At 41.1% G+C, this 26,076-nt stretch overlaps 1 protein-coding gene across 7 annotated transcripts; it reads right to left on the bottom strand.

The window, feature by feature from the left end:
• Positions 1-817: 817 nt before the first annotated feature.
• On the bottom strand, positions 818-24,534 carry mbnl3 (muscleblind-like splicing regulator 3). Of its 7 annotated transcripts, none has more exons than XM_037977266.1 (10): positions 24,206-24,534; positions 18,977-19,143; positions 18,692-18,763; positions 18,163-18,605; positions 12,285-12,449; positions 11,887-12,090; positions 11,548-11,787; positions 10,431-10,584; positions 8,182-8,276; positions 818-6,798 (listed from the first exon to the last, which is right to left on the bottom strand). In XM_037977266.1, the coding sequence occupies exons 4-10, from the start codon at positions 18,334-18,336 to the stop codon at positions 6,781-6,783; spliced, it is 1,050 nt and encodes a 349-aa protein (XP_037833194.1). In that variant the 5' UTR covers positions 18,337-18,605; positions 18,692-18,763; positions 18,977-19,143; positions 24,206-24,534; the 3' UTR covers positions 818-6,780. The 7 variants fall into 7 exon arrangements, with proteins under 7 accessions (XP_037833194.1, XP_037833193.1, XP_037833191.1 ...); XM_037977265.1 differs by having other exon boundaries at positions 18,163-18,601; XM_037977263.1 differs by having other exon boundaries at positions 18,692-19,143.
• Between the last annotated feature and the right edge of the window lie 1,542 nt (positions 24,535-26,076).

Genomic DNA, 26,076 nt, shown 5'->3' with positions numbered 1-26,076 from the left:
TAACAGGCTGCTTCCGCTTCGTCACAGCTTTTCAAAATAAAAGCCTCTGCAGCCCTTTTAACCGAACACCGGAGGCCCATTTCACAACAAAACCAAAATGGGAGATTAAACTGAGATTTGTTTTGTTATCCTGGTTTAAGTTTAACCTACCTATGACTGGAGCTCACAGTATAATAAATTAATAATAAATATATCAAATCTGTTAAATACAAGCTACAACAAAGATTATTCAGGCCTAGTTAACCCTGAAGTTTCATTTTATACTATATAAAACATTTAATTTAGTTTTTTCATTCAGTCTCGTGTACTCTGCGTTTTATTTATTATCTAGCACAAGCATCTACCTTTAATCTTCTGAAAAAACAACAACAAAAAATTGTCTTGTGATTCTGTAAATTTAAATTAGTTTTTTTTTTTCTTCTGGGAACGCTTCTTCCAATAGCTGTTTGGCACTTTGGTAATTGTACCGTTCTTAACGTTAAACGTGAAGTCAGGAAGAGCCTTGGGGGAAACTGATAAGAGTTTTTTTTTGTGCTTTCTGCTTGTGAACAATAGTCGTTTATAGAAAGATCGACTGTAAACTGTTTGGGGAAAAAAGCTCTCTAAACTTAAATACGTTTTACTGCATCTTGACGCACCAACCTCGGAGCAGGAAGGTGTAACGAAACAAGATGCTTCCTAACCTTCAATATCAAATATTTTAGGGATATCTGATGTGCTGTGTGGGTCAGGGGCACATCTGACTTCCAATCTAAGAACAGCCCAGAGTTTATGTATAAAAACAAACTATAGCTGGGAAAGAAAACACGACAAGAGATTCACAATGATGTGTTTTATTTAAGGTCAAACAGAAATCGCAGAACTCATCAGAGGCACGTGAAACCCTAACAGCTGTACAGTGCAAAAGAAAGTAGCGTGTAGCAGAGCAGCACAGACGAGCACCACGAGCAGGAAGCTGAGTGAAACTAAAGCTGATCGGAAAAACAAAAACCAAAAACCAGCAGCCAGTCCGTCTCAGAGCGTTAGAGTTTAATCTTATGGCTTAGTCCTGAACAGTCTTTGGGCCTCTTCGCTTTCCACAGGCCATCGTTCAGTCCCCAACTCATGACACGATGAAACAATGCTTTTGAATCAAAGGAATACTTTTACACACAATCAGTGTTGCACAATGAAGGCACGATTACGACTGAAAGTACCATCGACAATACACGGGCTTGAAATAATTCACTCGCAGTTGATGAGAAGTCGGGAACAGAGAGGGCTGCTGAGGCGTCGAATCGAAGCGTTGGCCGGGGGGGGGGGAGCGGGGAGTTTGAGTACATCGCTTTACGCTCTGAAGTCGGGGAGCTGCGAACAGATTCGCCAGGATGACTCAGTCGGTCCGCGATAAGGACGAGAGCCATGGCAACACAATCACCGGCTTTCAGAGCAGCTAAAGAGCAGCTGAAGAGCGCAGTTTCTGCAGGAACAGACCAGAAAGCACGTCTGTTTTAGGTTCGGGCTGAAATCCTGTTTACAATTCAGAACTGCTGTAGTCTGGGACAATGACAAAGAGGGCAAAAATACGACAGACTTCATCAAATAACATAAATAAAAGCCAGCTTTGAAACTTTAACGAACACAGCCGACGTGCACATTCTCCTGGCCGCAGGTGGAGTTACTCTGTGCTTTATCTTGGCGATTTGCCGAATGGTCTGCGTGTTGTTTGTCCACGATGAGCTAAATTGACTGCTCGAATCCACCTCTTCTCTTTGATGCCGGAGTCACACTTTACAAAACAAATATATCACCCCAAACCGAAAGAAAGATCTGCCGAAAGCAAACTGTGTACAGATCACAGCGAAGCAAAGTCATACGTGGCAAAAAAAACAAAGAAAAGTCCTCATAAACACACAAACAAAAAGGACAAATACCTCAAAACAAGCTTGTCGAAAAGTAATAAACAATAAACATTTCATTAACAATACACTAATTATTTTAATCATCTCATTTATCTGTTTATTCAAAATAAATTTAGAGTATTTTAACATATTTTATGTACATAAGTGCAAACAAGGTGAACATCAAACATTCGTATACACCTCAGTCAGGACTGACATCACCCAGCACAGCTGGGCACAAAAAAAGAGACTTTTTGACCAGAACTGAAGCAGAACTCTCTGCCTCCACAGAACCGGGCTTTCCGGCCCGCAGGAGGCAAACTTGTTTGATTTTACAGGAAAAAAACAAACTTTTCCACTTCATCCAAAAGCCTCTTTTACCTCCCTGACAGGTAAGTTTTTTTTTTACCTTGGACGTCAATTTTTATTTCTTAAAAACTCAACGAACAAGAAGACAAACGTTTACGGTCAACAGAACAAAAAGTAAAAATTTGACCCGACCCAAGAACCTTTGGATATTTCAATATTTCAAGAATTTCAGCTGTCTATATAAACCGTTAAAGAATAAACAAAATCACTCTTTTTTTTTTTTTTTTGAACAAGTTAGCGTGATAATTCAATTCATGAGGAAAAATATAAGGGTAATAGAAAGGTAGCCATGTTGCCATTTTGTTGCCATAGTAACAGCAACAATTACCATTAACAACAACGTCATCAATGTGCACGAATGATTTTTTTTGTGTTACGTTTTCCTGTTGATCTAGACAAACTATTACATATACATAATTTACTTTTAAACCTATTTTCATGCCATCTTTTTAATGTTGAAAATAATTAATTACAATTATTACATATATCTTTTTTAATAACTATCACATCTTTGTACAGTAATCGAGGAATAAGGCCTATTTATTCGTATTTTTAGAACTGAATAAACACGTACATGCTGACAGATGAGATCACAACAATCAAAACCTTTATTTTTTAAAATGTTAGGATCCAGGACCGTGTAGAGAAAAATACAGCAAGACCTAAAGAAAAGCATAACAGGGGGAAAAGGGAAAAAGTTTCTTTTTTTATAATTATAATTATTATTATTATTATTATTATTATTATTATTATTATTATCATGCCACACCACAGTCGTCCAAACTCGTACACCTTTTTCTTTTCTTAAATAAATAGACAAATCTAAATGTCTCACGCCAAATTCCCCCACGAGAGACAATTAATTTAATCAGGAGTTGGTTTTATTCCCAGCTACATGTAAGAGGTGGGTAGAGAGGAGTGGGTTTTTACGACTTTCACGTCTAATTCTTGTCTGAAACGTTCTGATTAAAAACTAAAGCTTATTTAGAGATAAACAGACACAAACACATCGTCACTCGTGTTGCTCTCACGTCTGCAGAGTAAATGTTCAACCTGAACCAGAAAACTTGGATCATTTTATCGAATATTCGCTGCCGTTTGAAACTAAATCAGCTGCAGTGCCTGGCGCCCGCCGCTGGTCGAGCCCGCCAAGATTTAAACGGCGTCCAACCGAAGTTATTCGAGAAGCTGAAACTCAAACGTGAGGGGAATAAGATTTAATCTAAATAAGCTCGGCTGAGTGTCTGACAGGGATTCAGGAGCCAAAGTGAAAAGAAGTTCTCAGCGGCTCAAAGTTAATCCAGTTGAAGTGTTTCCTCATTTGTTTATGGATTAGAAAACAATAACAGATTACAGCGTCTGCAGCTTCCTGTTTACCTCCCAACGAAAGAAAGAAAAAGTTCTACTATTTCAATTAAAACCCTAAAAATACCCTAAAAAAATAAAAACACTAAGGGTGCCACTCAGACTGACTCATTTCTTTTTGTCCAGTGATTTTTTTGTTTTTTGTTTTTATTTATTTATTTTTTTTAAAGTATTTTAGCTAAATTTGTTCAAGGTAGAAAAACGGCCGAGAAAGAATCCTAAAAAAATTGGACAGCATTCAAAAAGGTGTGCTTAAAAAGCAAAACGTTGTATCTGCAATCATACTTGAGTAAAGCTGGACGTGCAGTCACAGCTCAAATGTTTTATTTCTTGTCTCTGACGACCCGTTTCTGCTCCAACGTGCTGAAAATCCAAATCATCACACGATAAACTAGTCGACACTCTGACAACACGTCACCTCACATAATTAATTATATGTAATGAATTAAAATCTGCGTAAAAATCAGCCCATGAAGACACCATCCAGCAACCCTGGAAACCTAAAATAATCTTCCTGATCTACATTTAAATCCATGTTTGCTAACAGACGTGGCTTCAGAAATAATCCTTTTAATTTCCTTTAAATCGATTGTTTTTCTCAGCCGGCTGCTGTGGCAGAGGGAAATCCCTTCGTATAATGCTGGAGGGGGGGTTCCCCTTTTTTAAATATGGTGGAAGCTTCGTAAACAAAGCTAGCTTGTTGTTTAGCAAGGCGATAAATCCCCAACTTACGTCTCATTTTGAAGCTTTTGGGACGGAAAATTAGCAAATAATAACAACTCAGGGTAGAAATAAATCCTTGTTTTGTCAAAATCTGAATCCACGAGTTTCCTAAAACAAAATCTATGGACAGAAATCAAACTCTGTGAGTCTAAGAAAGTAAGAAAACAGCAAAAAATATGATCATAGATACGGGCGTTTTCAAGTAAACCTTTCAGAATGAGACAATATTCTCCATGTACCTGAACAGTGAAAAATATCTCTATAAGTAGTCACACCACCTACTGACGTTAAATATAAATCTATATCACAGTACACACACTTTATACATCTTAGCACAGTATCATTATGGTACCTCTGAAATGGTTTCTGTACAGGGAATCCTTCCATCGCAGCATGCCTGTCCGTCAGAGGGGCATGTGTGGAGTTTTTGCTTCTGATACATTCACAAGACGACATTCTTTAAAATGAATAAAGTTCAGTGGGAAACGCTGTAACATCTGCAGCATCCAGGAAACAACACAACCTGTGACTCATCTTCTCTTTCTACACACACACACACACACACACTGATTTATTTAATTCCTACGTTAACAACAAGACAGCACAGCTGCCTCTGAAGAAACAAAACAGACGTGATTTCTTACTGAACGACACGGATCTTCGAGCACTGGTCAGTGTTTACAGCGTAACGCCGGCGATGATTTAAGGAGACTTGAAAGAGGCACATTTGATTTTGGATTAAAGTGATTTCAGCCCAGGTTTTCTTAAAGTTTTAGTTTCACACACAAACAAAGCAGTCCCTTGCAAATGTACTTGTATTTGTACTTTTAACCCCCCCACTCCCGCCTCATTTTCTCACAACAGCTGTGGCTTCATTATTCTGATGCAGCAGTAGAAAAAAAAAAAGGACACGGGACAATTTCAAGTTCTATGATTTCTCCCTGAAGAGCCATTAGACGGTAACCTGTGCCGCGTGTTCACCCCGAAAAGCTGCGAGGGCGAAGGTAATTACACGAAGAAGTCGCCTTTCTAGGACGGGTCTCTGTTTTCGACACTTACACTTATCTTAGCAGATTTATCGAAGTATTGCAATAAATGGAAAATTTCTTGCATATCCAGCGGACTTCAGGCACAACGTTAGGAAACGAACCCAGCGTTGGATGTAAAAGCTTGCAGTCAAGGAACGGACGAATTTCACACTGTTAAAAATGTACGATGAGGACAAAACGGGGATGACGAGTTGTTTAACTGTGGCGAACAAACACCCATAAGAAATAAAACCCGCCGCTGCTGAAACATATTTGTTTTGTCTCAGACCGGAGCGTTCTCGTGGAGGCGATCCCACCTGCTTTAAGGCAGCACGTTCTTTTTTTCAGTTACAAACAAGTTCAAACCAGCACCCTAAAACAAACAAAACCCACACAAATAAAGGTGAATATATTCTAATTTATATGACTCGACATCTTTTTTTTTCAGATCTATGCATTACACGATGAGTGATGCATCGTTTGCTGATGACAAATAAATGTGAATAAAAAAACAAACAAATATAATTTAAACCCAACAAGTTTCCTGAAACACGATAAGTCTGTGTAGATTAGATGTTCCTTCATCAGAAGCCACTGGCTAATACATTCCAAATTTGTAATCAATATTGCCTCCGTCTACAAATATCATCTCTGTCCGTATTTTCTGTTAATTAAATTTAGGGAAATGTGTTTCCTCTGCAGATGAGCGGAAGGGAAATCAAAGGCACGAACAAACGATCAACAACTCCCTAATTGATATTTCATCAGACAGGATGGGACCGAATGGTACACACAACAAAAAACAACATCTTCAACATAAATATGACATGTTATGAAACACTTTCATTTTGACAACATGTCATAGTTATCGACCAGTAGCGGGTCTGTTTGCGTTTCCAGAAGGAACATTTCTCACTTTGGAGCCATCAAAATCTTTTTTTTTTTTTTTTTTTGGGGGGGCAGCCTCAAGTAATGGCTGCAACCCATAAAGGGCTTTTAGTCTTTAACGTGTGTGTGTTCATGCCTGCGTGTGCCTTCTGCGACACATTTAAGGTGTGGTCATGTATGGCTGTCAGGACGAAAGGGACCTCTATTGCTCATTGAGTCACTATGCATCGGGAGGGCCGCCCTAACGCGGCAGAAATAAGTCCTGGCTTGTATTGCATGAACCGTCGCGGCTTTTTCGGAACGTCGTCGTAAAAAGAAGTTTTCCCTTTTTTTGCCACTCAGTCGGCGCGCACTGTCGGCGAGAGGCACGTGTTTCGCTGCAGTGCTGCAGGGTTTCCGAGAACTTTAACTGGGGTTACGTGAAAGGCTTACTGAGTTTAGAGCCACTGGAGCCGACACCAGCAGCTTGGGGATGGGGCAGAAATGGGTTTCCATGGGAACGCACTGGAGCTCCACTGGGTCAGAGGTCAGAATCTCAGAGGGGTCTACTGAAAGAGAGAGAGAGCAACGGAGAGGAGGAGCAGTGAACTTTACTGACGAGATAGATAGATAGATAGATAGATAGATAGATAGATAGATAGATAGATAGATAGATAGATAGATAGATAGATAGATAGATAGATAGATAGATAGACATGATTTTAAAAGAGATAACAGAAATATTGACAATTTATTCATGGTAGCATCATTTTCATTGTTAAACTAGAACAGATAAAAAGAGAAGAACAAAGAAAAGCTTTACTTTGCTTCCAACAAGCCAGACTTTTTGGTGCTTTTTATTAAAGTGGTCTTGATCAACAGTTTCTCAGACTTTCTAAAAGGTCTTTAAAACTCCTTGTGCCCGAGCCTGACAGCACACGGTGCAGTGTGTGGCTTAAAAATGAGGAAAGTGGACAAAAGAACAAGCATCAGGTCCGAAAAACAGCAGAGGATCTGCATCTGAAAGTCTTTAAGAAATGGGACAAATAATCCAGCAAAGACCTGAGCGGTGCTTCCTCCTTCTGTTAGAGTTTCTGTCGAATCATCTGCTGCTCTTTATATAACGACGTGGTTCTGTTGGGTTCGGTTTTATTGTGGCTTGCGTGACTGTAGTTCCTTTGTCCCGTTCCTCGTGTCACACCAGGTTCCTGCTTGTCCTGTTCCACGGTCCGCTTCCGGTTAGCTCGTCTTTGTGATTTCCACAACCTGCCTTCCCGCCCTGCATCTATGCCCCTCGACCGCCAGCTGACCATCTGCTGCACGCCGACTCTTAGCTGTAAAATCATCTTGCTGGCGCTAAAATACTGTTTTATCTTGGTCAAACAACTGCGACAGTGACAAAAAAGGAACAACTTGTGCCGTTGTTACGCACTGCTTGTAAAAACCCTCAGAAAGCCTGAAGAGCTACTGATCAAATCCACAAGGAAGTCTGTCTCCTCGGAAGGAAATATAAAGACGTGCAGTACTGTTTATGGCCAGAAGGTGTCTCTTTTGGATCACTGCACTTAATTTAGGCATAACTCGATGAGAAGAGGCGAGAAAAATCCCATCAGATAAAACAGGTTGTCTCTTGTCAAAACAGAGCTACAAAATAAATATATTTTTTTTCTGCTTGAGGGCGATTAAAGCTTAAACAGGAAAAAGGTTGAGACAAATGTAACTGTGAACAACAATGGCCTAAGATTATTTGTCTCGAACACGTTTCCCACGTGAAGAATTTCTTTTTTCATTTGCTCGTGCGACAAAAGACTGAGTGGAGACAGATGAAATGAAAACATAAAACACTCCAAGCAGATGGCTCTTTAAACTAATAACAAAAAGCGACACGTGAACAGAGTCTACAGAGCTAAAAAAACAAACAAAAAAAGAAGTGAAATGAAAGAGCAAACCTGATTCGAGGCGGCAGATTCAGCGAAAGGAACATTGATGCCTGGGGTCGAGGCCGACGAAACAGTGGAGGAGGTGGCACCGTGCATCATGGGAACTTTTATTCAGGCGAGTCAGACAAAGGACAGGAGGACGAGGATGTGGGCGTGGAGGAGGAAGAGGGGGACAGGAATGAAATGGTCACCGTGGCGAAATGGGTCAAATTCAAAAAGAAAATCGTGGCACAGGTCGAGTGATTTTGACAAGATGGATGTAAACAAATAACAAGGAGACATGCAAACAAAATAAGAGAAAGAAAAATCACATATTCAATTAGCTAACCAGGTAAAAAGAATAAAACAAAAGTAGTCAAACGAATACACAACCATACAATCGAATCAGACAGAAGGATCTGATAATTGTATTTCATGAGCTGAGCATGTATGAAAAGAGCAAATGATCCAAAAAAGAAACACCACCAGCAGCTACTGAAGCTGAATTTAGGACTTTTTCTTGTTTTTATCTTTATCTAATATTTTCTAGGATTTATTAAAGAAGTTTATCCTTCTTTAAAAAGAAGAATATCTATAAAACTATCTCTGTTGCATCTATAAACAATAAAAAACAGCAAATGGACTAATTACTTTGAAACGACACAATAAGTTTTTAGAAATATTTTTTAACAGAGTGAAAATAATTGAAAGAAAAGCTAATTTTCCTTCAATTTTTAGCCAATTTATGCTTTTAAAATAAGATGTTATATTAAGAAAAACAAAGAAGAATACCAGTTCAGGAAACTGAGGAAATGAGCAACAAGCAGTAAGTCTCTTGAAGCAGGAGTGTCTTAATGTAAATTAATTCTGATTTCTTCTTTTTCAAATACTTGAGTTTTCTGCAAACCTCCCTGACTGTCGGAGATGCTCGGTCTGGATCTCCGACTGAAAATTTTCCAACCGGTCACTCCGGTGTCGAGAGCGAACTGCTTCAGTAAGCAGCTACGCCCGCACTTATCAGACCAGTGATGTGAGGCAGATCAGATGATTTAAATCTCCACAACAACAACACACACACACTCCTCTTTAAAATGATACATTTCCAACAGTAAACTAGGATTTCTCACGTCTTAAAACTCATTTTCATGCAGTGGTCCCTCTCTAATCTTCTGAAATCATTCTCAACAAATAACTTAACAAGTAACTGTTACCAGAACAATCAACACACACACACACACACACACCACCTGAACTAAATTGCCCCAAACACAACCGGTTCAAATGGTTACTGATTTTCATTTACTTTGTCTAATCAAGACTTTAAAACTGGGTTGTCCTTCAAAATAAAGGACTTAAAAAGCCAAATTAATATATATTTTTTTAGTTTTATTTCCACACTTTATTCTTTAGTCATCCCTCCTTTTGTCCGTGACTCAAAAACGTTTAAAACAACAGACACACTTCCCTTCTGCGGAGCTGGAAAAAGCAACTCACGGTCCATTTTAGGCTGGATGTGATTTTCAGCAGCTTCAGAGATGAGCCGAAAAAGCTTTTCTGTACAGTTTGTTAGTGTGAAAATGGACCTAAAGTGTCCAGAGATTGAAAAGAAATATTGCATATTAAATATGCGTGGGCAGATATGTTCCTTTGAATACAGAACAGGTAGGTGGGTGTTTTGGCTGCAGAATTCAGACCCATCAATAAATCACGTCAAACACTTTTCAGCCATTTCACTAATCAATGTTTGATTTTTTTTCTTTGTCCCCAACTTATATAATGACTAGTTCAAATCCAACATAACTAAAATTAAATTTAAACTGCTGTTAAAAACATCTTTCTGCCAAAAGAAAAGCTGCGTAAAAGAAGGTTAAAGCCGAATTATGAGACACATGGTTGAAGCTGCAGGATAACACGTCTTATGCTGTTTTTATTGTCTTTTACTTTCTTTCACCAGTTTTTACTTTCAAGTAAAACCAGAGGGACTTCCGAACATCTTCAGCGTCTGACTGAAAGAGAAAAGAACCTGTAAAGAATCTGCCTACTAATCAGTGGATCAAAACTCTCCTGCAGAACGACGCTCTGATGTGCTTGCTGCTGTAACACGAGAGCTCTAACCTCGTTTAAGGTCTCAACAAATCATCAGTCAAGCAGCAAAAAGTCACAGAAGAGCGACACAAAAAAATCAGTGCATAAGAGAGGAGTGAATTAGAGTCTTGAATGTGCAAAATACACTGAAAATCATCTCATCTCACGGTCTGATAACCTCTGCAGAGGCTCACCTGTGGGGATGAAGGCGGGCTGCTGGAGCTGCATGTTCGCCAGAGCTTGCTGGTAGTGAAACACGCTGGGGTTGAAGACGGTGGTCGCAGCTCCATTGCTCTTCTCTATGATCTGCCTCTTCGGTAGCGTCTGCACAGCTCCTGGAGGCAAAGCCTGACCAGGAGGAGAAATCGGGGGGAAAAAAAAGGAAAAGAGTGAGCATCTCTTACCAATGTGAGGTAGAAACACTTTCACTTCCTGCAGCCATCTCAAGGTAAAAAATACAATTATCTTTGTGGGATTTTGATTTATTTTTACAACCACAAGAGGGCACTGCAGTATCAAAGATTAGCTGAAGGGGCTGCAGTACAGCTCAAAGGTCAGGCCAAGAGCAAAATGAGAAAAAAAGTGATTTTATTCTGTCATGATGTCCTCCTGAAACACCCTATCACACTAGAAGACACTGGAGAGAAATATTAGAAAAAACAAAAAGAGAGGAAATAATTTCCAGCAAATAATCCAAATACATATATCAGGTAAAATTAGTAAATCAGTAAGTTATTCCTTTAAATTTATAAACCGCTGCTTAAATGACAGTATGTGTTAAAACAGGCTTTACATAAACGAGCAGGTAAAACAACAATGAAAGAAAAAGGATGACGTAGCCAGGTGAGTCAGACAGAAAACATTTAGAAACGAGGATCTTTAGCTGTGAGTTCAAGAACCCAAGATACTCTCAGGAGCAAATACTATCAGAGGATCTGAGGCGTTCAAATATAAGGAGTTAAAAGTTCACTGCAGATGGCTGATTGTTCACGACTTTACAGACGAGAAAGAAGATTTTGGATTAAAATTGAGCTGTTGGTAACTAAAAATACAGTAAAACCTGCAGTCATTCAGCACAGAAAAGCAGAAAGAACAAAAACAAAATCTAAATGAACATCAGAACATTTAAAGTTTTGGTTCTGAGTTTCTTTAAATTTCTTTAAATCCTTCGTGTTATGTTGCTTCAGTGGTGAACGTTGATTAAAAACATAATAAAGCTGTCTCAGATCCTCCACTGTGTTCTGTGTAAGATCACAGAAGGACAAATAACTCAGAGTAGACGTTGCTTTCACCGCACTGAGAAGGACTCACCAAGGATGCGGACGCTGTGTTTTGACTGGCTTGGTGCTGCGAGGCCTTGATCCGGGCCTGCAGGTGAGCTGGCGGGTGGAAGTACTTGCACTTGTCTCGGCTGCAGCGGCCCTTTATGTAGTCCATGCAGACGATGACGGAGTTCTCGCTGCAGTCCACCATGCTGGCCTCCAGAGGGTGGGCGTAGCGGCATTCGTTCTCGCCCCGCGTGCAGTTCCCGCGCTGGAATTCTCGGCAGACCTGGCAGGGCCACCGGGAACGCTGGTCAACATCTACCTCTCATCGAGCCTCGGCTAAACATAGCAACACAACAACTGCACGCGCTGGGGGCCTGCATACCTCTAGCTTGTCGGTGCGCGCATGCTTTTGCGCCGAGGTGCCGTTCCCCATTGCTGCCAGGCCTGTGGGACTCCCGGGGACAAGCAGGGGGGAGCTGGGGAACAGCTCGGGCATCAAGCCCATCGCTGGGCCCATGTGGCTGAGATATGGACTGAATGCCATGCTGGGACTCGTTGCCAGGGAGGGTGTCACTGGAAATGTCGTCTGAGAATAAAATAAACCACAGAAACAAGAGAGAAGACAGATAAAGCTACCAGAGCAACAACCAGCTACCAGGAGCACTCCATGTAGAACTAATAAAATGGAATATTGTGTTATATATTCTATCATATTAGCTTGCTGCATCCTCCTTTAAACACACTAAACAAGTTAGCTCGGTCTTAATGTGAACTGCTCACGATCGGCTGCAGTTGTGCTCCAGGCAGCATGAAGGGCATCTGTTGGGCCAACATGGCAGCCGCGGCCTTCTGCTGGATCAGGTTGTTTCTCCCGTTGATCTCCAGCTGCGTTTTCAGGTGCGGAGGCGGGTGCAGGTATTTGCAGTTCTCCCGCGTGCAGCGGCCCTGAAGAAAGAGGAGGCAGGAGGAAGGCCGGTGAGAGCTGCAGAGCGTGACATTTATCGACAGGAAAAACAACTAAACTGTAACCAACTCCATCCAAGGTGTGTTTTTGACACAAACGTCGACAGATCTTTCAAACTAAAACAAATTATCTAAAAAATATCTATTTTTTTTCAGCAACTGATCCAAGTTCAGCCAAAGACTCCTCCATACAACCGAGCACACGTTTTTAAAACAAACTTCAAAAATATTTAGCCTTTTTAAAGAACTATGGTTTGTAAATTCTGCTTTTTAATGTGTTCAAATGTGAGAATAACCTCACATTTTTTTATTCACATTTAGAAACGTTCTAACCCGCGTTGACCATAAACCTTATTTGAAACCAGAAAAGAATTGTGTTTTTAAAGCAATGTGAAACAACAGGTGTTGTATCTGAGCCAGCTCTGGACTTTTCCACTCTGGCACAGAAGAAATATCCACTGAAGCGAGCGGAGATAAAGACTGAAAACACGTGTTCGACTCTCACAGTCCGGTGTGACCGATTCTGTGTCTCCATCTGGATTTTATATGTGCCTTTAAAACAAACAAACAAACATGAGAACATTTGAAATTAAAAACCAATACTTGAAAAATGTGTAACTGAGTGCAGGTCAGGAGTAGTTGTATTGTTTCATCTGCTAAATATTTGAGAATTTCTTGTTTTTCTCTTAAACTCTAAACATTGGGACTTAGTAACACTGTCAGGGACACTAATGTAGTTATCTTCTTGAATGTAACTAACTTTTATTTTATTATGTTTAGGACAATAAACACATATTTGCATATGGACACTGACACACTGAGTATTTTTGTCAATAATGGCTTAAAATCAAATTTAGACATCCCTAGTTTACATTGTTGTGTTGAAAATGTTACCAAAAATAAAACAATCACCCAGCATGTTTTCAGTATAAGCTACTGTAAGCGGTTGTTCACCTGCTCATCTACTTCCCTGAAATGTCACTCAGATGTGTTATCGTTAGGCCAAACCCGCACAAAACAGCTGGCACCACGTGAGCTCGCTGCGAAGGTGACGGCACATAAGCGGAGACAAATTAGGAGGGCTAACAACAACCTGAGGTCATATTACCGAGGTAATGAGCTGAGATGGGAATACACACACACACACACAAAAAAAAAAAAGGTTTAGCAGCAAGAAAACATATATGACACGAGGACAGCTATTCTCAAAGTCCAGACTGGGACCAAACAACGAGTCGATCCAAACCCAGCCCACTTTATATGACACTGCACTGAAGTGCAACGGAGTGTGTGTTTCCTGCCGTTATGAGAGTGATGTGGCTCCTTCAGGAGCGTGCGGAGAGACGGAGGCTGACGAGTCATGTGTCCATATCCAGGATGTGAGAATCAGAGGACATGGCCGAAACAGAGGGACAACTAGCTGTAAAAAGCACGGGATGTTGGAGTTGGAGTAAAAGAGAAGCGAGTCAGCCTTCATCCTCTGTCTGCAATTATCAGAAACTAAAGAAGAAGGCATTACGCCACATCGCCATCTATCTATCTATCTATCTATCTATCTATCTATCTATCTATCTATCTATCTATCTATCTATCTATCTATCTATCTATCTATCTATCTATCTATCTATCTATCTATCTATCTATCTATCTATCTATCTATCTATCTATCTATCTATCTATCTATCTATCTATCTATCTATCTATCTATCTGTGTGAGTCTCCATTTTAGCAATAAATGTAGTATTTCGTCTGACAACATCTTTTGTGCCGAGGTAACAGCAGCTCATTGAAGGCCATTTTTTAAATATTACGTTAGTTGTTTTGATGGTACAGTTTCTTGAGGCATGAAAAGTAATGAAGGTAATCACGTTTCAGTTAAAATTTCATATGAAACTACAGCACACATTGAGCTTTATTGAGAGTTCGAGCAGAAACAGTACAACTTCTTTCAGTTGTTAGTAAATTTAATTAAAAAATAATTTGCTCAACGCTAGCTGTTCCAGACCTTTGACCTCATCTAGAAATCAGATTTTGACCTTTGAATCTAAAGTTTGAGAGCCCCTGCCGTAAAGTCTCTACTGCTAGCTTCCGTTTTTCACAGCCACATGAAAAAAAAAAAATCTTGCAGCCACCTAAAAAATGGTCCGGGGAGCAGAGGGTGAAACGAGCTCCCGCTCACGCTGGAGACGAGAGCGAGCTTTGCGTCAGCAGGCTGTGTGTTTAGGGATGAGGACCGAGTCCCACGAGAACCTCCCGCTCCAACCCAGCGAGACAAAAATACATCTAATACTGAGCATAATGGTTTAAAAAATACATAATACAGAACTGACTGGATTTGTAATTTCATAATATGAACACAGGTGCATCTGAAGAGCTGTTATGAAGGCTATGAAAACTAGGGTAGAGAAGGAGGCCAGTAAAAAGCGGTGCTGAAGAGAGGTCAGGAATCTCCTTTTGGTAGCCATAGCAACGCACTATGCAACAGAGAAATACTGTGCTCCCGCAGAAAGGAGAGCTGGGATATTAATAAATATGATCTCTGCGTGGATCTACGCCGCTGCACACATTTCACAACTGTGTTTAATATTCTGGCAACATCAGACAAACTCCGTGTTTTTATTTGGTTAAAAATTCAGCAGTCTGAGCTCACTCCTTCTCATGACGACGACGCTGAGAGCTTTGATTTCACGATAATTCACTATCTGTAAATGTGCAAAAAAAAATTATACCGTAAGTCCTTTCAGCTTCGGGTGCACTCTGGGTTCAGTTTTAGTTTGGGCGGATAGAAAACTGGTTAAAAAAGTCAAAATAAATTTGGAGATTTTTAATTATTTCTTTCCTCTTATTTGCAAATTGAGCATCTTCATTTTTGTTGACAAAAAACTGTATTACAGACGGAGTGGAATAAAACAAAGTTAAAACATTCTAATCTTCTGCGCCGCAGTGATGTCATTCAAATGTGGAATTGCGATTGAATCTGCCGTACGATGATGGGCATACGTGATGTCCACACTAATCATATGAGATGACAGCAGCACTCCAGTTAACAAGGTAAAAAGAACTAAGTGGTGAGCTGCCCCCCTCCCTCCTCTGCCTCCTCCTCCCTCCGCAGCCCATTCAAAGCCAGCAGACGGAGCTAATGGAGGAGCAACGGGGAATGACAGCGGTCGGCGTGCACCGGCCTGGAGATGCCAGATATGGGAGGGACTGCGAGGAGGGCAGCCATTAGCGGATAAATCCATAAAATTAACAAAGGAGGGGAGGAGCGGGTGGGGAGCAGGAGGAAGGAGGGATGCTGTGGAGCGGCTCTGCTGGGGACGGAGTGTCAGCGCTTCAGGTCAGCTGACCGAAAACAACACCAGCTAAGTGTAATCATCAAACACTCTGAGGGGTAAGGGCACTGTTGTAAACAGGTATTTGTTTGCTGTGCTGACACCACAGCCCCGCTGCACCTTGATTTGTAAACTGCTTCGACCTTCAGCCGGTGCCTTCCTCGCGTCTCTCCAACGTGACCTGGCACGACCTCTTTGCGGTCCCTCGCCGCCTTTTTGGCGAAAAAGCGGCTCCCCTCGACGTGACCAGCGCAGAACCAAGCTGTTGCTCTGTGCTAAAAACAGCCATGCCACTCAGAAAGATCAAACTATCCAATGGGTATGCACTCCTGCGCTGTTGCTAGGCCCCCTCTCTCTGTCTCTCTCTTCTCCATCTCCCCTCTGCTCCGTAGGACATAACACAGAAAAATGGCTGAATAATAAATTCTAACTCAATAAACGAGGAGACAGCAGCTGCACTCAGACAGAAAGCCCCTTGTCTACGACTCACTTCTTGGCTACAGAAAAAGGCTTTTGGAGCGACATCTTCCACAAACATCAACACACCAACTGAATATTTTGATTTAGCACACTTCATTGTGCTTTAAACAACTGTAGCTAGTGCAAAATGCCGTGGAGTATCGTCAGTTCTCAGTGAAGGGGGGGGGGGGTGTTTGTGAGTGTGCACAGTGCTGATGGTGGGGTTCTGCGGTGGAGGAGACAGTATAAAAGTCAGGAGAGCAGCTGCAGTGATGTTGAAGCAGAACGACCAGCGAGCCCACATCAGCAGAGATGAAGGAACAGAGCATCAGCAGATCGGCTTCCTGAGAAATAACACGTCAGCCAAATGGAAGCAATCACGACAACCAGGAAGCACTGAGTTAACATGTTCACTCAGGAATAATGGTATCAATTTTTATGTTTTAATGAAACATAAAAATCAACCTCCCTGTTTTTGTCCCCCCTCAACACTGACCTGAAACTCTGCTGCACTCGCTGTACCTCAAGAGAAGACAAAACTTCCTTATTGTAGCTTTTTGTTTCGCTCTTAAATGCCAATTCTCACAAAATGAAAAACAATAACTTAACTTTGAGCTATTCTGACCTAATCTGGATAGCTGAAGTATTAAGAATTACACTGACGTTGGGAATTAGGTGTTTTTAGTCGTCACTGAATGCATTATTAATGCTTTAAGAGAAAACAACTTAATGAAAATTTACGATGTGATGGTTAGTGCTTCTGTCTCACAGGGCTTCCACGTCTTTGTCAGACGACTCTTGGGATAGGCTCCGGCACCACGACCCCCGACCTTTAAGTGGGTGCAGAAACTGAGTGAGTGAAGTTTATCTAACATTTGGCTCAGTTTGCTGCGGTGTTCTCGGAAACTGTCCGTCTGAAAAATGAAACCTCCGTTCGGGGACCAGGCTTGGGGTAATTTCTGCTGGAAAAAAACAAACATGACTCCAAAGGTCGGTTCAGAATCACCAATTACCCTAACATGTTTTTGCACCGAGAGAGGAAGACAGTATCTGCAGGAAACCCAGGCAAATATCAGGAAAATATTTAAACGGCACAGAAAATAAGACCTATATTATCTTCACTTAGTCAATAACTTAAGTTTCAAAAGAATAAACTTCATTTAAAACAGTAGTAAGAACAGGAAAAACTAAACGTTTAGCTTTTAAATCCAAATTTAAACCTAGATTTTTGCCTTTCATTTACAGACATAAGGAAAAACATGGCTTTAACCACAAAATACAACTCCTTTCATTTAATTCTGTCCATCCAAAGGAGAAAAAAAACACAAACTGTGTTAGTGTCTCTGTATCTTAAAGGAAATCGTACATGTTTATTTATATATATTTTGATTTCTTCATCTGATCATTTATGTCAAACTAGTTATGAAGTAATAAAAACCTGGAGATTTTGGACGTTATTGGGTTGCAAAGAGTCATTTTTACTGAGATTCTCATACAGTAAACAGCATGACTTGCATTAATATCGTTCAGCCTTGGTTTGAACCCAGATCTTTGGGACTAAAAGGTGATATTCTCACAATATCAACACATTTTCTAATGTAGACAGGAAGCTTGTTACAATAATGTCTTTTTCCTTCTAATAGCAAACTAGCACAAATTTACCTATGACATCAAAATGTTCAGATAATTAAAAAACAAATATTCAAGGCGAATCATCTCAGGTTTCAACAATGCAGGAAACCCTAGTTTGGGATTCTCTGCGGGTGTGTTTGTCTAAAAGTGTCTATAAGTGGGTAAAACTCAACTACTTTATCACCAAAAGAGAAGCCGACATGTCTGACAGGGAACAAGGGAACAAACTATTCGTAATATGGCAAGGACTGATGTGTGTGTTGCATTGTTACCTTGAGCGAATCGAAGCAGGCGATGACTCGGCCATTCTCCACATGGCAGCTCCGTGAGGGATGTGCAAACTTACACTCCGAATCAGACCGTGAGCAGGTGCCTCTCTGAAACTCACGACACACTTCCAAGGTCAGCCATTTGGTGTCTCGCCCCATGGTCATGCTGAGAGCCATCTGAGACGCGCACAAACGCGGAGCAGCGGCGAGGGCAAGTGGACGGAAAAATGTCCAATGTGATCAAGGGTGACTAATGGTGATTTAGTAGGAAAAAAGAACTCCCCGGAAAAAAAAAAAAAAAAAGGACAACTATTTTTCCCTTGGTGCAGAAAGGCCTCAAGTCCTTTTGTTGGGGGATATTTATTGGTTGTTCTTGGGAAAAGTGGCAGCTGAAGTTTCACTGGATCAGATAGCGGAGGTTAACTATGAGCAGAGGCCAGCTCTGCCTCAAAAGAAAAAAAAAAAGAACTAAAACAGGGAAACTACTCCGAAGACATCACTGTGGTCTGCTCAGATATGTTTGTAAACTTACATGAACGAGAGCTGACACCCACGATAAGTCTTATTTACGTTCACGTCAACATAATCGGGCCTGGAGCAGTTGCTGCAGAGAAACCAAAAACATTACTGTGGAGCAAAAAAAAAAAAAAAGAAAAGCAGCAGAGCCTTACACCGTAATGTCCTTGTAATGATGAGACAACGTTGTAGCTCAGCTCAGGGTATGTCGAGACTGCAGCTCAGCAACGTGGGATGGATGACTTTGTGTCAGGACAAAATATAGCCTCAATTCAAGGCCGAATGCAGACTGAGCCCTCACCTGCTGTAACCCAGCAGACCCGCTGAACAAAACCTCAGGGTAGGCACTTTGAAGTTCCACTTCCTCTCACTTCAGTCTCTTTCTCATCCCTCCTTCGCTGCTCTCTATTCTTCGGCTGTCATCCTCTTCAGTGACCTCTCTGCCGCATGTCCTTGCTTGTTGCCTCGCTGTGGGTTGTGAAAGCAGAGAAGCGTTAACAAAAGAAAAACAAACAAAAAAAAATAGAAACTGCACCCTTTGGAGCGGAGAACGGCACTGCGAAGCCACAGCCTCGCGCCGAGCCTCTTTTAAGGGAGGCTGATGAGGAGCACGCCGCAGGAAGGTGGAGGGGAAAACAGCCAAAGGAGGAGGAAAAAAAAAAAAAAAGCGAGGGCAAACAAATAGGAGAGCAGGGTGGGGGGGGAGAGGGAGGCAGCAATGAAACAGGAAAGGGCAAGCTATGTCTTGATTAAGTGATACAGAGGAGAGAGAGGGCGAGGATGGAGGGAGATTGCAGGCAGGACAGATACGTCACTTTAACTCCCCTGCCCTCCATGGAGCAGAAAGTAATTAAGAAAACTTGACGTGATCGTACAGTAAGAAGCGACGTCCTTGAGGGGACACGGGTCGGAGCGTCGGATGCAGATGACTCCCAGACAGTTATTAATATGAAGGGAAGAGGCATGAAAAGGCAGAAAGGGAAGGGGCAGTTCCTCACAACTGCAGCTGCCCTGCTCAATGCGAAGCAGAAACCAATCAGGCAGAGGTTTACAGGCGAGCCGGGCACGCCGCCGACCAATGACGGGGCACATTGAAACGCAGCTCCTCCCTTCACAGAGCCTGTCCTTGTTCCTCTCACTATTTTTTTTTTCCTACTGGTACAAACACAGTCATAGAAGTCATGCCAGAGCCACACGCTAACGTTCAAACTGTCCAGCAGCCCCGAGCCCCGCTTCCACACAGCTCTGTCTTTCCAGACACCGAGGAGTTACTTGTGTCTGAAACATACTGCAGGATGATGCAAGGATGATGCATGCAACCTGCTGTTCAGCTCACACTCAGGGAGCAGAGTGACGTGTCCGGACACTAAGTGAATACAGATATAATCAGTGAGGTGACACACACAAGACAGAAAAGCATGATGATCTGGCTGCATTTTGGGTTTTTAAAAAACAAACAAACAGAAAGGAAGGCTGTGCTGTGTAAAACCTTTTTATGCACGTTGTGAATAAACAATAGGTACTGTAGCACATAGGAGAGGAGTGGAACAAAACAGGAGGAGGAGAGGGCGTTGGAGCAGATATTATCAGCCCCTACGTCTGGTGGTGGCAGACACAGACGGAGGAAGCAATGGGGGGGTGGGGGTGGGGGGACTGTGAGGGAACAAGTGTGTGTGATTGTGTGTGACGGCATGCAAATACACAGCCCAGAAGGACAACGCTGCAGCAGAAAAGGAGGAATAAGGAAGAGGTGGGAATTTAGCTGCTGCACTCGTTCTGGGAAAACAGGAACAAAGTCACATCCCGGGGAAAATAAAGCAGCCAGGACTGAGGAGCGAGTAGCTACAACATCTGCTTTGCTTGCTTAACCATTATGCTTGTCTGTGCATCCTCCTCTTCCAAGCCTACGGATCAATACAAACTTTTTCTCAGGGGGGAAAGAGGAGGGGGGGTGGTTAAAAGACGAGCGCTCCTCCTGCAGCCTTGCCTGTCCGGCGTTTAGGTCCACGTCAGTGTCAAAGAGTCTGCGCTTACGCACACCCTGACGAGGCAATAACCAGCTTACATCATCAAAATGCTCCTTAGCAACACTCCAGACACCAAATGGCGCACAGCTGCCATTACAACCACTCTTGGAAAAAAAAAAAATGCAGCAATTCTGGCTCTTCTCCAAAGCTATACTGGTTTTATACTGCAGCCGGCACCTTTGAATATAAACAGGAGTGACCTTTCGCTTGCTGATAAAAGCTGCTTTGACTCTTAAGAGTCACTGCAGCTTTTCACAGTTTCTTTTTATTATTACAGATGATTTTCCTTGTTAGATCCGCTTTATTGACGCTATAAGACGATGGAGGTGGTTCTGACCATGAGGCGAGGTTGAGTATGACACGCTCACATGTTCATAAACAGATCAGAGGTAACTTCCTTAGGCCGGGGAATAAGATTTATTAGTTACTCATAGGCTAAATGTTCCCACTAAACCAGCAAATGTAGAAACGTACTGCAGGTAAAGGTAAAGCTGCTCAGACGGGCTCTAAATCAGCTGAAGACTGAGTCAATAACCTCGGTGGTACCTCTGTCAGACTCGGCCTGCTGTAATTTGAGCTCAAGGCAAATATTAGCATGAAAATTCTCCAACGACAGCAGCGACAAGCTGATATCAGGCAAATATATCGTGTTTGCCATATTCAACATATTAGGTTGTTGTGTTTGTTTGTTAGTTGGCGCCAAACAAAAACTCGACCATTTTAGCCCTGACCCGATCTTAAGATTAATCAAAAAACTCTTCAGGACTGATTTTTTTGTAAGAAAGAAACAGAATTTGTGGAGATTGCTTTTGTGAGCTAATTAAGAGCCAAAACTGTCACGCTCGACCAAAGTTTTCAGGATTTATCCACAGAGAGAAAACGTTGGCGTTATTGCTAGATTTCATGCGTTCTTTTTAACAACAGGACCAAAACTTTGGACAGAAGTGGACCTGAAGGGAGTCCTCAGCAACGTTTCCACAACAATGTGTCCTAAAGCGCAGCAGAGACGGGCCAGAAGATCTACGAGAAGAACATAGAACCACAACGCTTCAACCAAGAGGGAAATGAAACAAAATTAATGAGTTATAAAGAAGACAGAACTGAACTCATTACCAAATGTTGATGAAGAGTCAAGGCTTGATACTACATATTTAGGATTATATCACAGCGCCGCCTCAGCCCACACAAGAATATCCTCTGCTGATGAATAAATTAAGTGGCTCGTTAAAAACAAAACTTACTTCAGACAGCGCGCAAGTTAAATTAGTCATTTAAACCTACATTAGCAACCATCATAAAGACGAGCAAACCCTCACATTCACAAGTAATTTCTTCCTAAACTTTTACCGTTTTTGATAAAAAATGATAAGCAAATGGACAAACGAGAAGCTCCCGTGCACAGCGAACGAGGTGAGCAGCCGAGCGGGGCTCAAAGAGGACGGATAAGGGCGTCATCCCTCATCAAACGCGGCGCAGCAACCTTTAGCTGAGCTCTGATGTCTGCATCATGGCGGCGCACGGGCTGAGCACCTCACTCGGGACGTTAATGCGGCGTGTTCGTCTCCTACGTTCCCAAGAAAAGTTAATGGCTTGAGGGAACTGCTTGCTCGGTTTTTCCACATTTGTTTTGAAGTCTTGAGCCCCAAACAAACATGTCAAATATTTTTTTTAGCATTTGTACGCACACAAGTTAATAAATCAATAGAAAATGTTAGGAAATTACACAGTTTTACCTCTCAAATTGGAATATTACTGAAAGATTTGGCAGCTGAAAAGGAGTAATTTGGGCATGAAAGACTACAAAATGGATTTGTGCTACTAAAAACTGTTTATACACAGATATAAGTGTTAAAAACACATTCAGGGTTTAAATGTGAACGTACTGATTAACTTCGACAACTAAAATAATTCATATTTTATGTAGAAAATTAGTCAAGCTTTTGTTTAAGCTTTTGACTTGGGTTAGAAGATTTAGTGAAACTTGTTTCAGGTGCTGTAAAATAAAAACTTTTGGTTTCGTTTTTCTTAGAATTATAAAAGATAGTAAGGATGTTTTTACAGATGTGTCTCATTTTGGTTTCACAAAAGAATCTCGTGGGAATTTTGTTTTACTTAAATTGGAGTAACTTCATTCCTGAAGGCTTGGTAGGTGACAGTCAGAGTGAGCAGGTAGTTTTATGACAACTTCTGAAGCTGTGAAAACACAACTCTAATCCCCATCTAAACTGCCTCAGAGTTCCAGCTCACTAACCACATCGCTCTTTTTTCTTTTTTCAGGAGAAGCAACAAGAATGATTGCAAAACAGTCCAACACCGGCGACCAGGTGATTGATTTAAAAGCGTAAGAAGACCAATCCATAAAACAAATCACAACGTGAGAGAGAGAAAGCAGCCAGGGTGGAGCAAGCAAAGTAATTAGGTTAAGTATTAGTAATCCGTTCAGCTCATTAAAACGCCACAACTCTCGTTTGAACAACTGCACGGCGGCATATTTCCTCGCCGAACAGCAAAACCTAAAACACAGCGTGGTTCTTGGCACGCTAAAGCACAAATTAAGTTTTTAATCTTTGGAAGTAAACTGAACATTAGACTCTGGAGCAGACGTTTCGCTTGCCTCCCGTGAGATAATGAAAGGTGAAAGTTAAAAAAAACGAGTCACACGAGGATGGGTAGTGCAAATGTGTCTGTGTGGAGAGAGAAAGAAAAGCAGATTGTGTGGGAAATGTGGCTCCCTTCTCTGTGTGTGTGTGTGTGTGTGTTTGTCAGTTTATCTGTGTTTATATTAAGTAAAGAAAAACTAGCCTAACTGGTACAGAGTCCAAAGCCTGGAGGGAGCGTGAACTTGTCTTGACTGGCTGCATTGTTCAACGAGGACAAGATAAAGGCGGCGCAGACGCCACGGCCGGGCACAGCGTACGCCGTTACGAGCGAGAAGCGACGACACGGCACGCCACGATGGTGGCTTCAGAGAATGACCCCCTGGAAGGACGAGACTTTGTGAATTTCCCGCAGCCCTGCACGCGTGGACCATAAATCCTGCCTGCAACAAGCAGAAACCTGTTCATTTTCACGTCATGGCTGACTAAAGGTCATTATGGGTTTTAAGGAAGTGATTCAATAAAGTAATCTCTAATAGTTTTTTTTTAAAAAAGCCCTTCACTCCCTGACAAGACAACACATTTGCAGTTAAAATATAAGCTCTTATAGGAGAACAAAATCTCCTCATGTTGTCTTAAATAACATCATTTTATACAACAAGAAAAACAAACAACATTCTGATAAGACATTTGTAATAACAATAACATCATTATGAGTGATCTGCCTTTTTCTTTAACAACAAAAGGCAGCCCTGATCGTCCATGCAACAGGCAGGAGGAGTGGTAATAAAGGCGTATGTTACTGAACATTTGCAAAATGGATTACATGTAAAACTCCCCAGTTTAAAATGCGTCAAGGTGCGATAAAGATGATGCCAAGTTAAAATGTGCACGGCCTCCTCTTACCTGTTAGTCCGGACGGATTGAAGGTCTCCGGCAGAAACGTTTATTGGGTCCTTATTTTTCCGCAAAGACTTCCTTTTTTTTAAATCTGCAGGTTTAATTCAGCGCAGCCTTGAAGTGAGAGAGAGAAGGAGAGGGGAGGAAATAATTTATATATAAATATATACGTTCAAGGTGGAAAATGACATCAAATCAAAGCGGGTAAATAAAAAAAGAAAGAAAGCGCGATGCAGCAAAGAGCAGAAGCGGGGGTCTGCGGCTAAAACCTTCAGCTCGGCAGCGAAACCGACTGCGCTCGGAGCAGATGAGGCACCCGGGAGGAGAAAAAAAAAAACAAAACAAAACAAAAAAAACAGACAGAGGGAGGGTTGCATAGAATGGGAGGAGTTGGACGACAGGGGAGTGTTCCGTTTGTTTAGTATCGCCGCCGCAGACAAATTAGTCGCGATACGAACTGTAACGCAGGTAAAGCGATAGGTGTGTAAATGACGGAAATTCAAGCTGCGTGTTGTTTAGCCTCCATCAGAGACAAAGACCCACCGGCTGAACGGAGAGCCGATAGCTTCAAACACACACCCCTCTCTCTGTTGCAAAGACGTTAAAACTAACCACAACAAATATAGTTTAGCGAGCTAAAATGGCCACTAACGCAAAGTATTATTGCAGAGATGTTGAAACTAAATAAATGGTATCTTTAAAATCGAACCTGTGGAATTTAATAAATGCGGTTGACGATCTTAATCAAATTTGATTAAAAGTATCTAAGCTAGGCTAACGGCACTCTGAAAGGTGGCGGTTTATGCTAACAGCTAATTGACCGTTACAGTTTAAACGTCGGTTTAAAAATCAGTTAAATCGAGTAAAGAAAAAAAAGCATCAGCTTTTAACTAATAAAAACGAGAAATGGTAAAAAATTAAAAAGATATATTTTTTTAACTTACATTTTTACTTTTTGATAATTTTCTTGACGCTGTAAAGTCGTTTTTCCGTAACACCGGTCCTTGGTTTTTCAAAATAAAGCCAAACGGAAGCTCAGAAACGATCATAAGAATATAGTAATGCAGTACTAATGCAGGGACGTGTGTAGCTAGCTAAAATGACCACTAATACAAATTATTGTTTAAAATTTAATGAATGCTTTCTATAAAATTAAACTTAAACATGTAATTTAAAGTATATATTCTCTACCTAACTTTATTATAATATCTTAGCTAGGCTAATAGCACTGTAGAAGATGGCGGTTTGTGCCAACAGCTAATTGACCGTTAAAATGTAAATGTGTTTAGAAATCAGTTAAACAAATGCTGCAACAAATAATTTTGTTTTTTAACGAGTAAAAACGAATAAAATGTTACAAAAGTTACAAGTGTTTTACCTTTTTATGTCTTTTATGGTTTTCTTGACGCTGTAGGTTGTTTTTCAGTTGCTTGGTTTTTCAAAATAAAACCAAGCGGATGTTCAGAAATGATCACACTACTGTCATAAAAATGTGTTAATACAGTAATAAAAAACACGGATTTAACCCAAAAGTGTTGCAGGGATGTATAGGACTAGCTAAAACTGTCACTAATACACAAATTCATCTTAAATATGTTACTTATCTTTTTTTTTTAATGAGAGGCAGTTATTGTATAGAATTAAACCACACTTCTAAAGCTTAATACTTTTGTAGATATCAAAAAAAGCATTACCTTTTAGTCAAAATGACACTCTTAGTTGTCAAAATGAAACATATCTAAAATAACATTCTTAATAGTAAAAATTCAATTTTTCCACAACTAAAAATGTATTAGGAAAAAAAACTGACTTTAAAAGATCAAGAATGTCTTTAAAAGTTTAAATGTTTGTTTTACCATTTAATGGTTATTCACAGA

Source organism: Kryptolebias marmoratus, linkage group LG9 (assembly GCF_001649575.2).
Source record: "Kryptolebias marmoratus isolate JLee-2015 linkage group LG9, ASM164957v2, whole genome shotgun sequence".
Lineage (NCBI taxonomy): Eukaryota > Metazoa > Chordata > Actinopteri > Cyprinodontiformes > Rivulidae > Kryptolebias > Kryptolebias marmoratus.
Note: the sequence above shows the minus strand (reverse complement) of the source record. Positions and strands in the feature narration are given on the sequence as shown.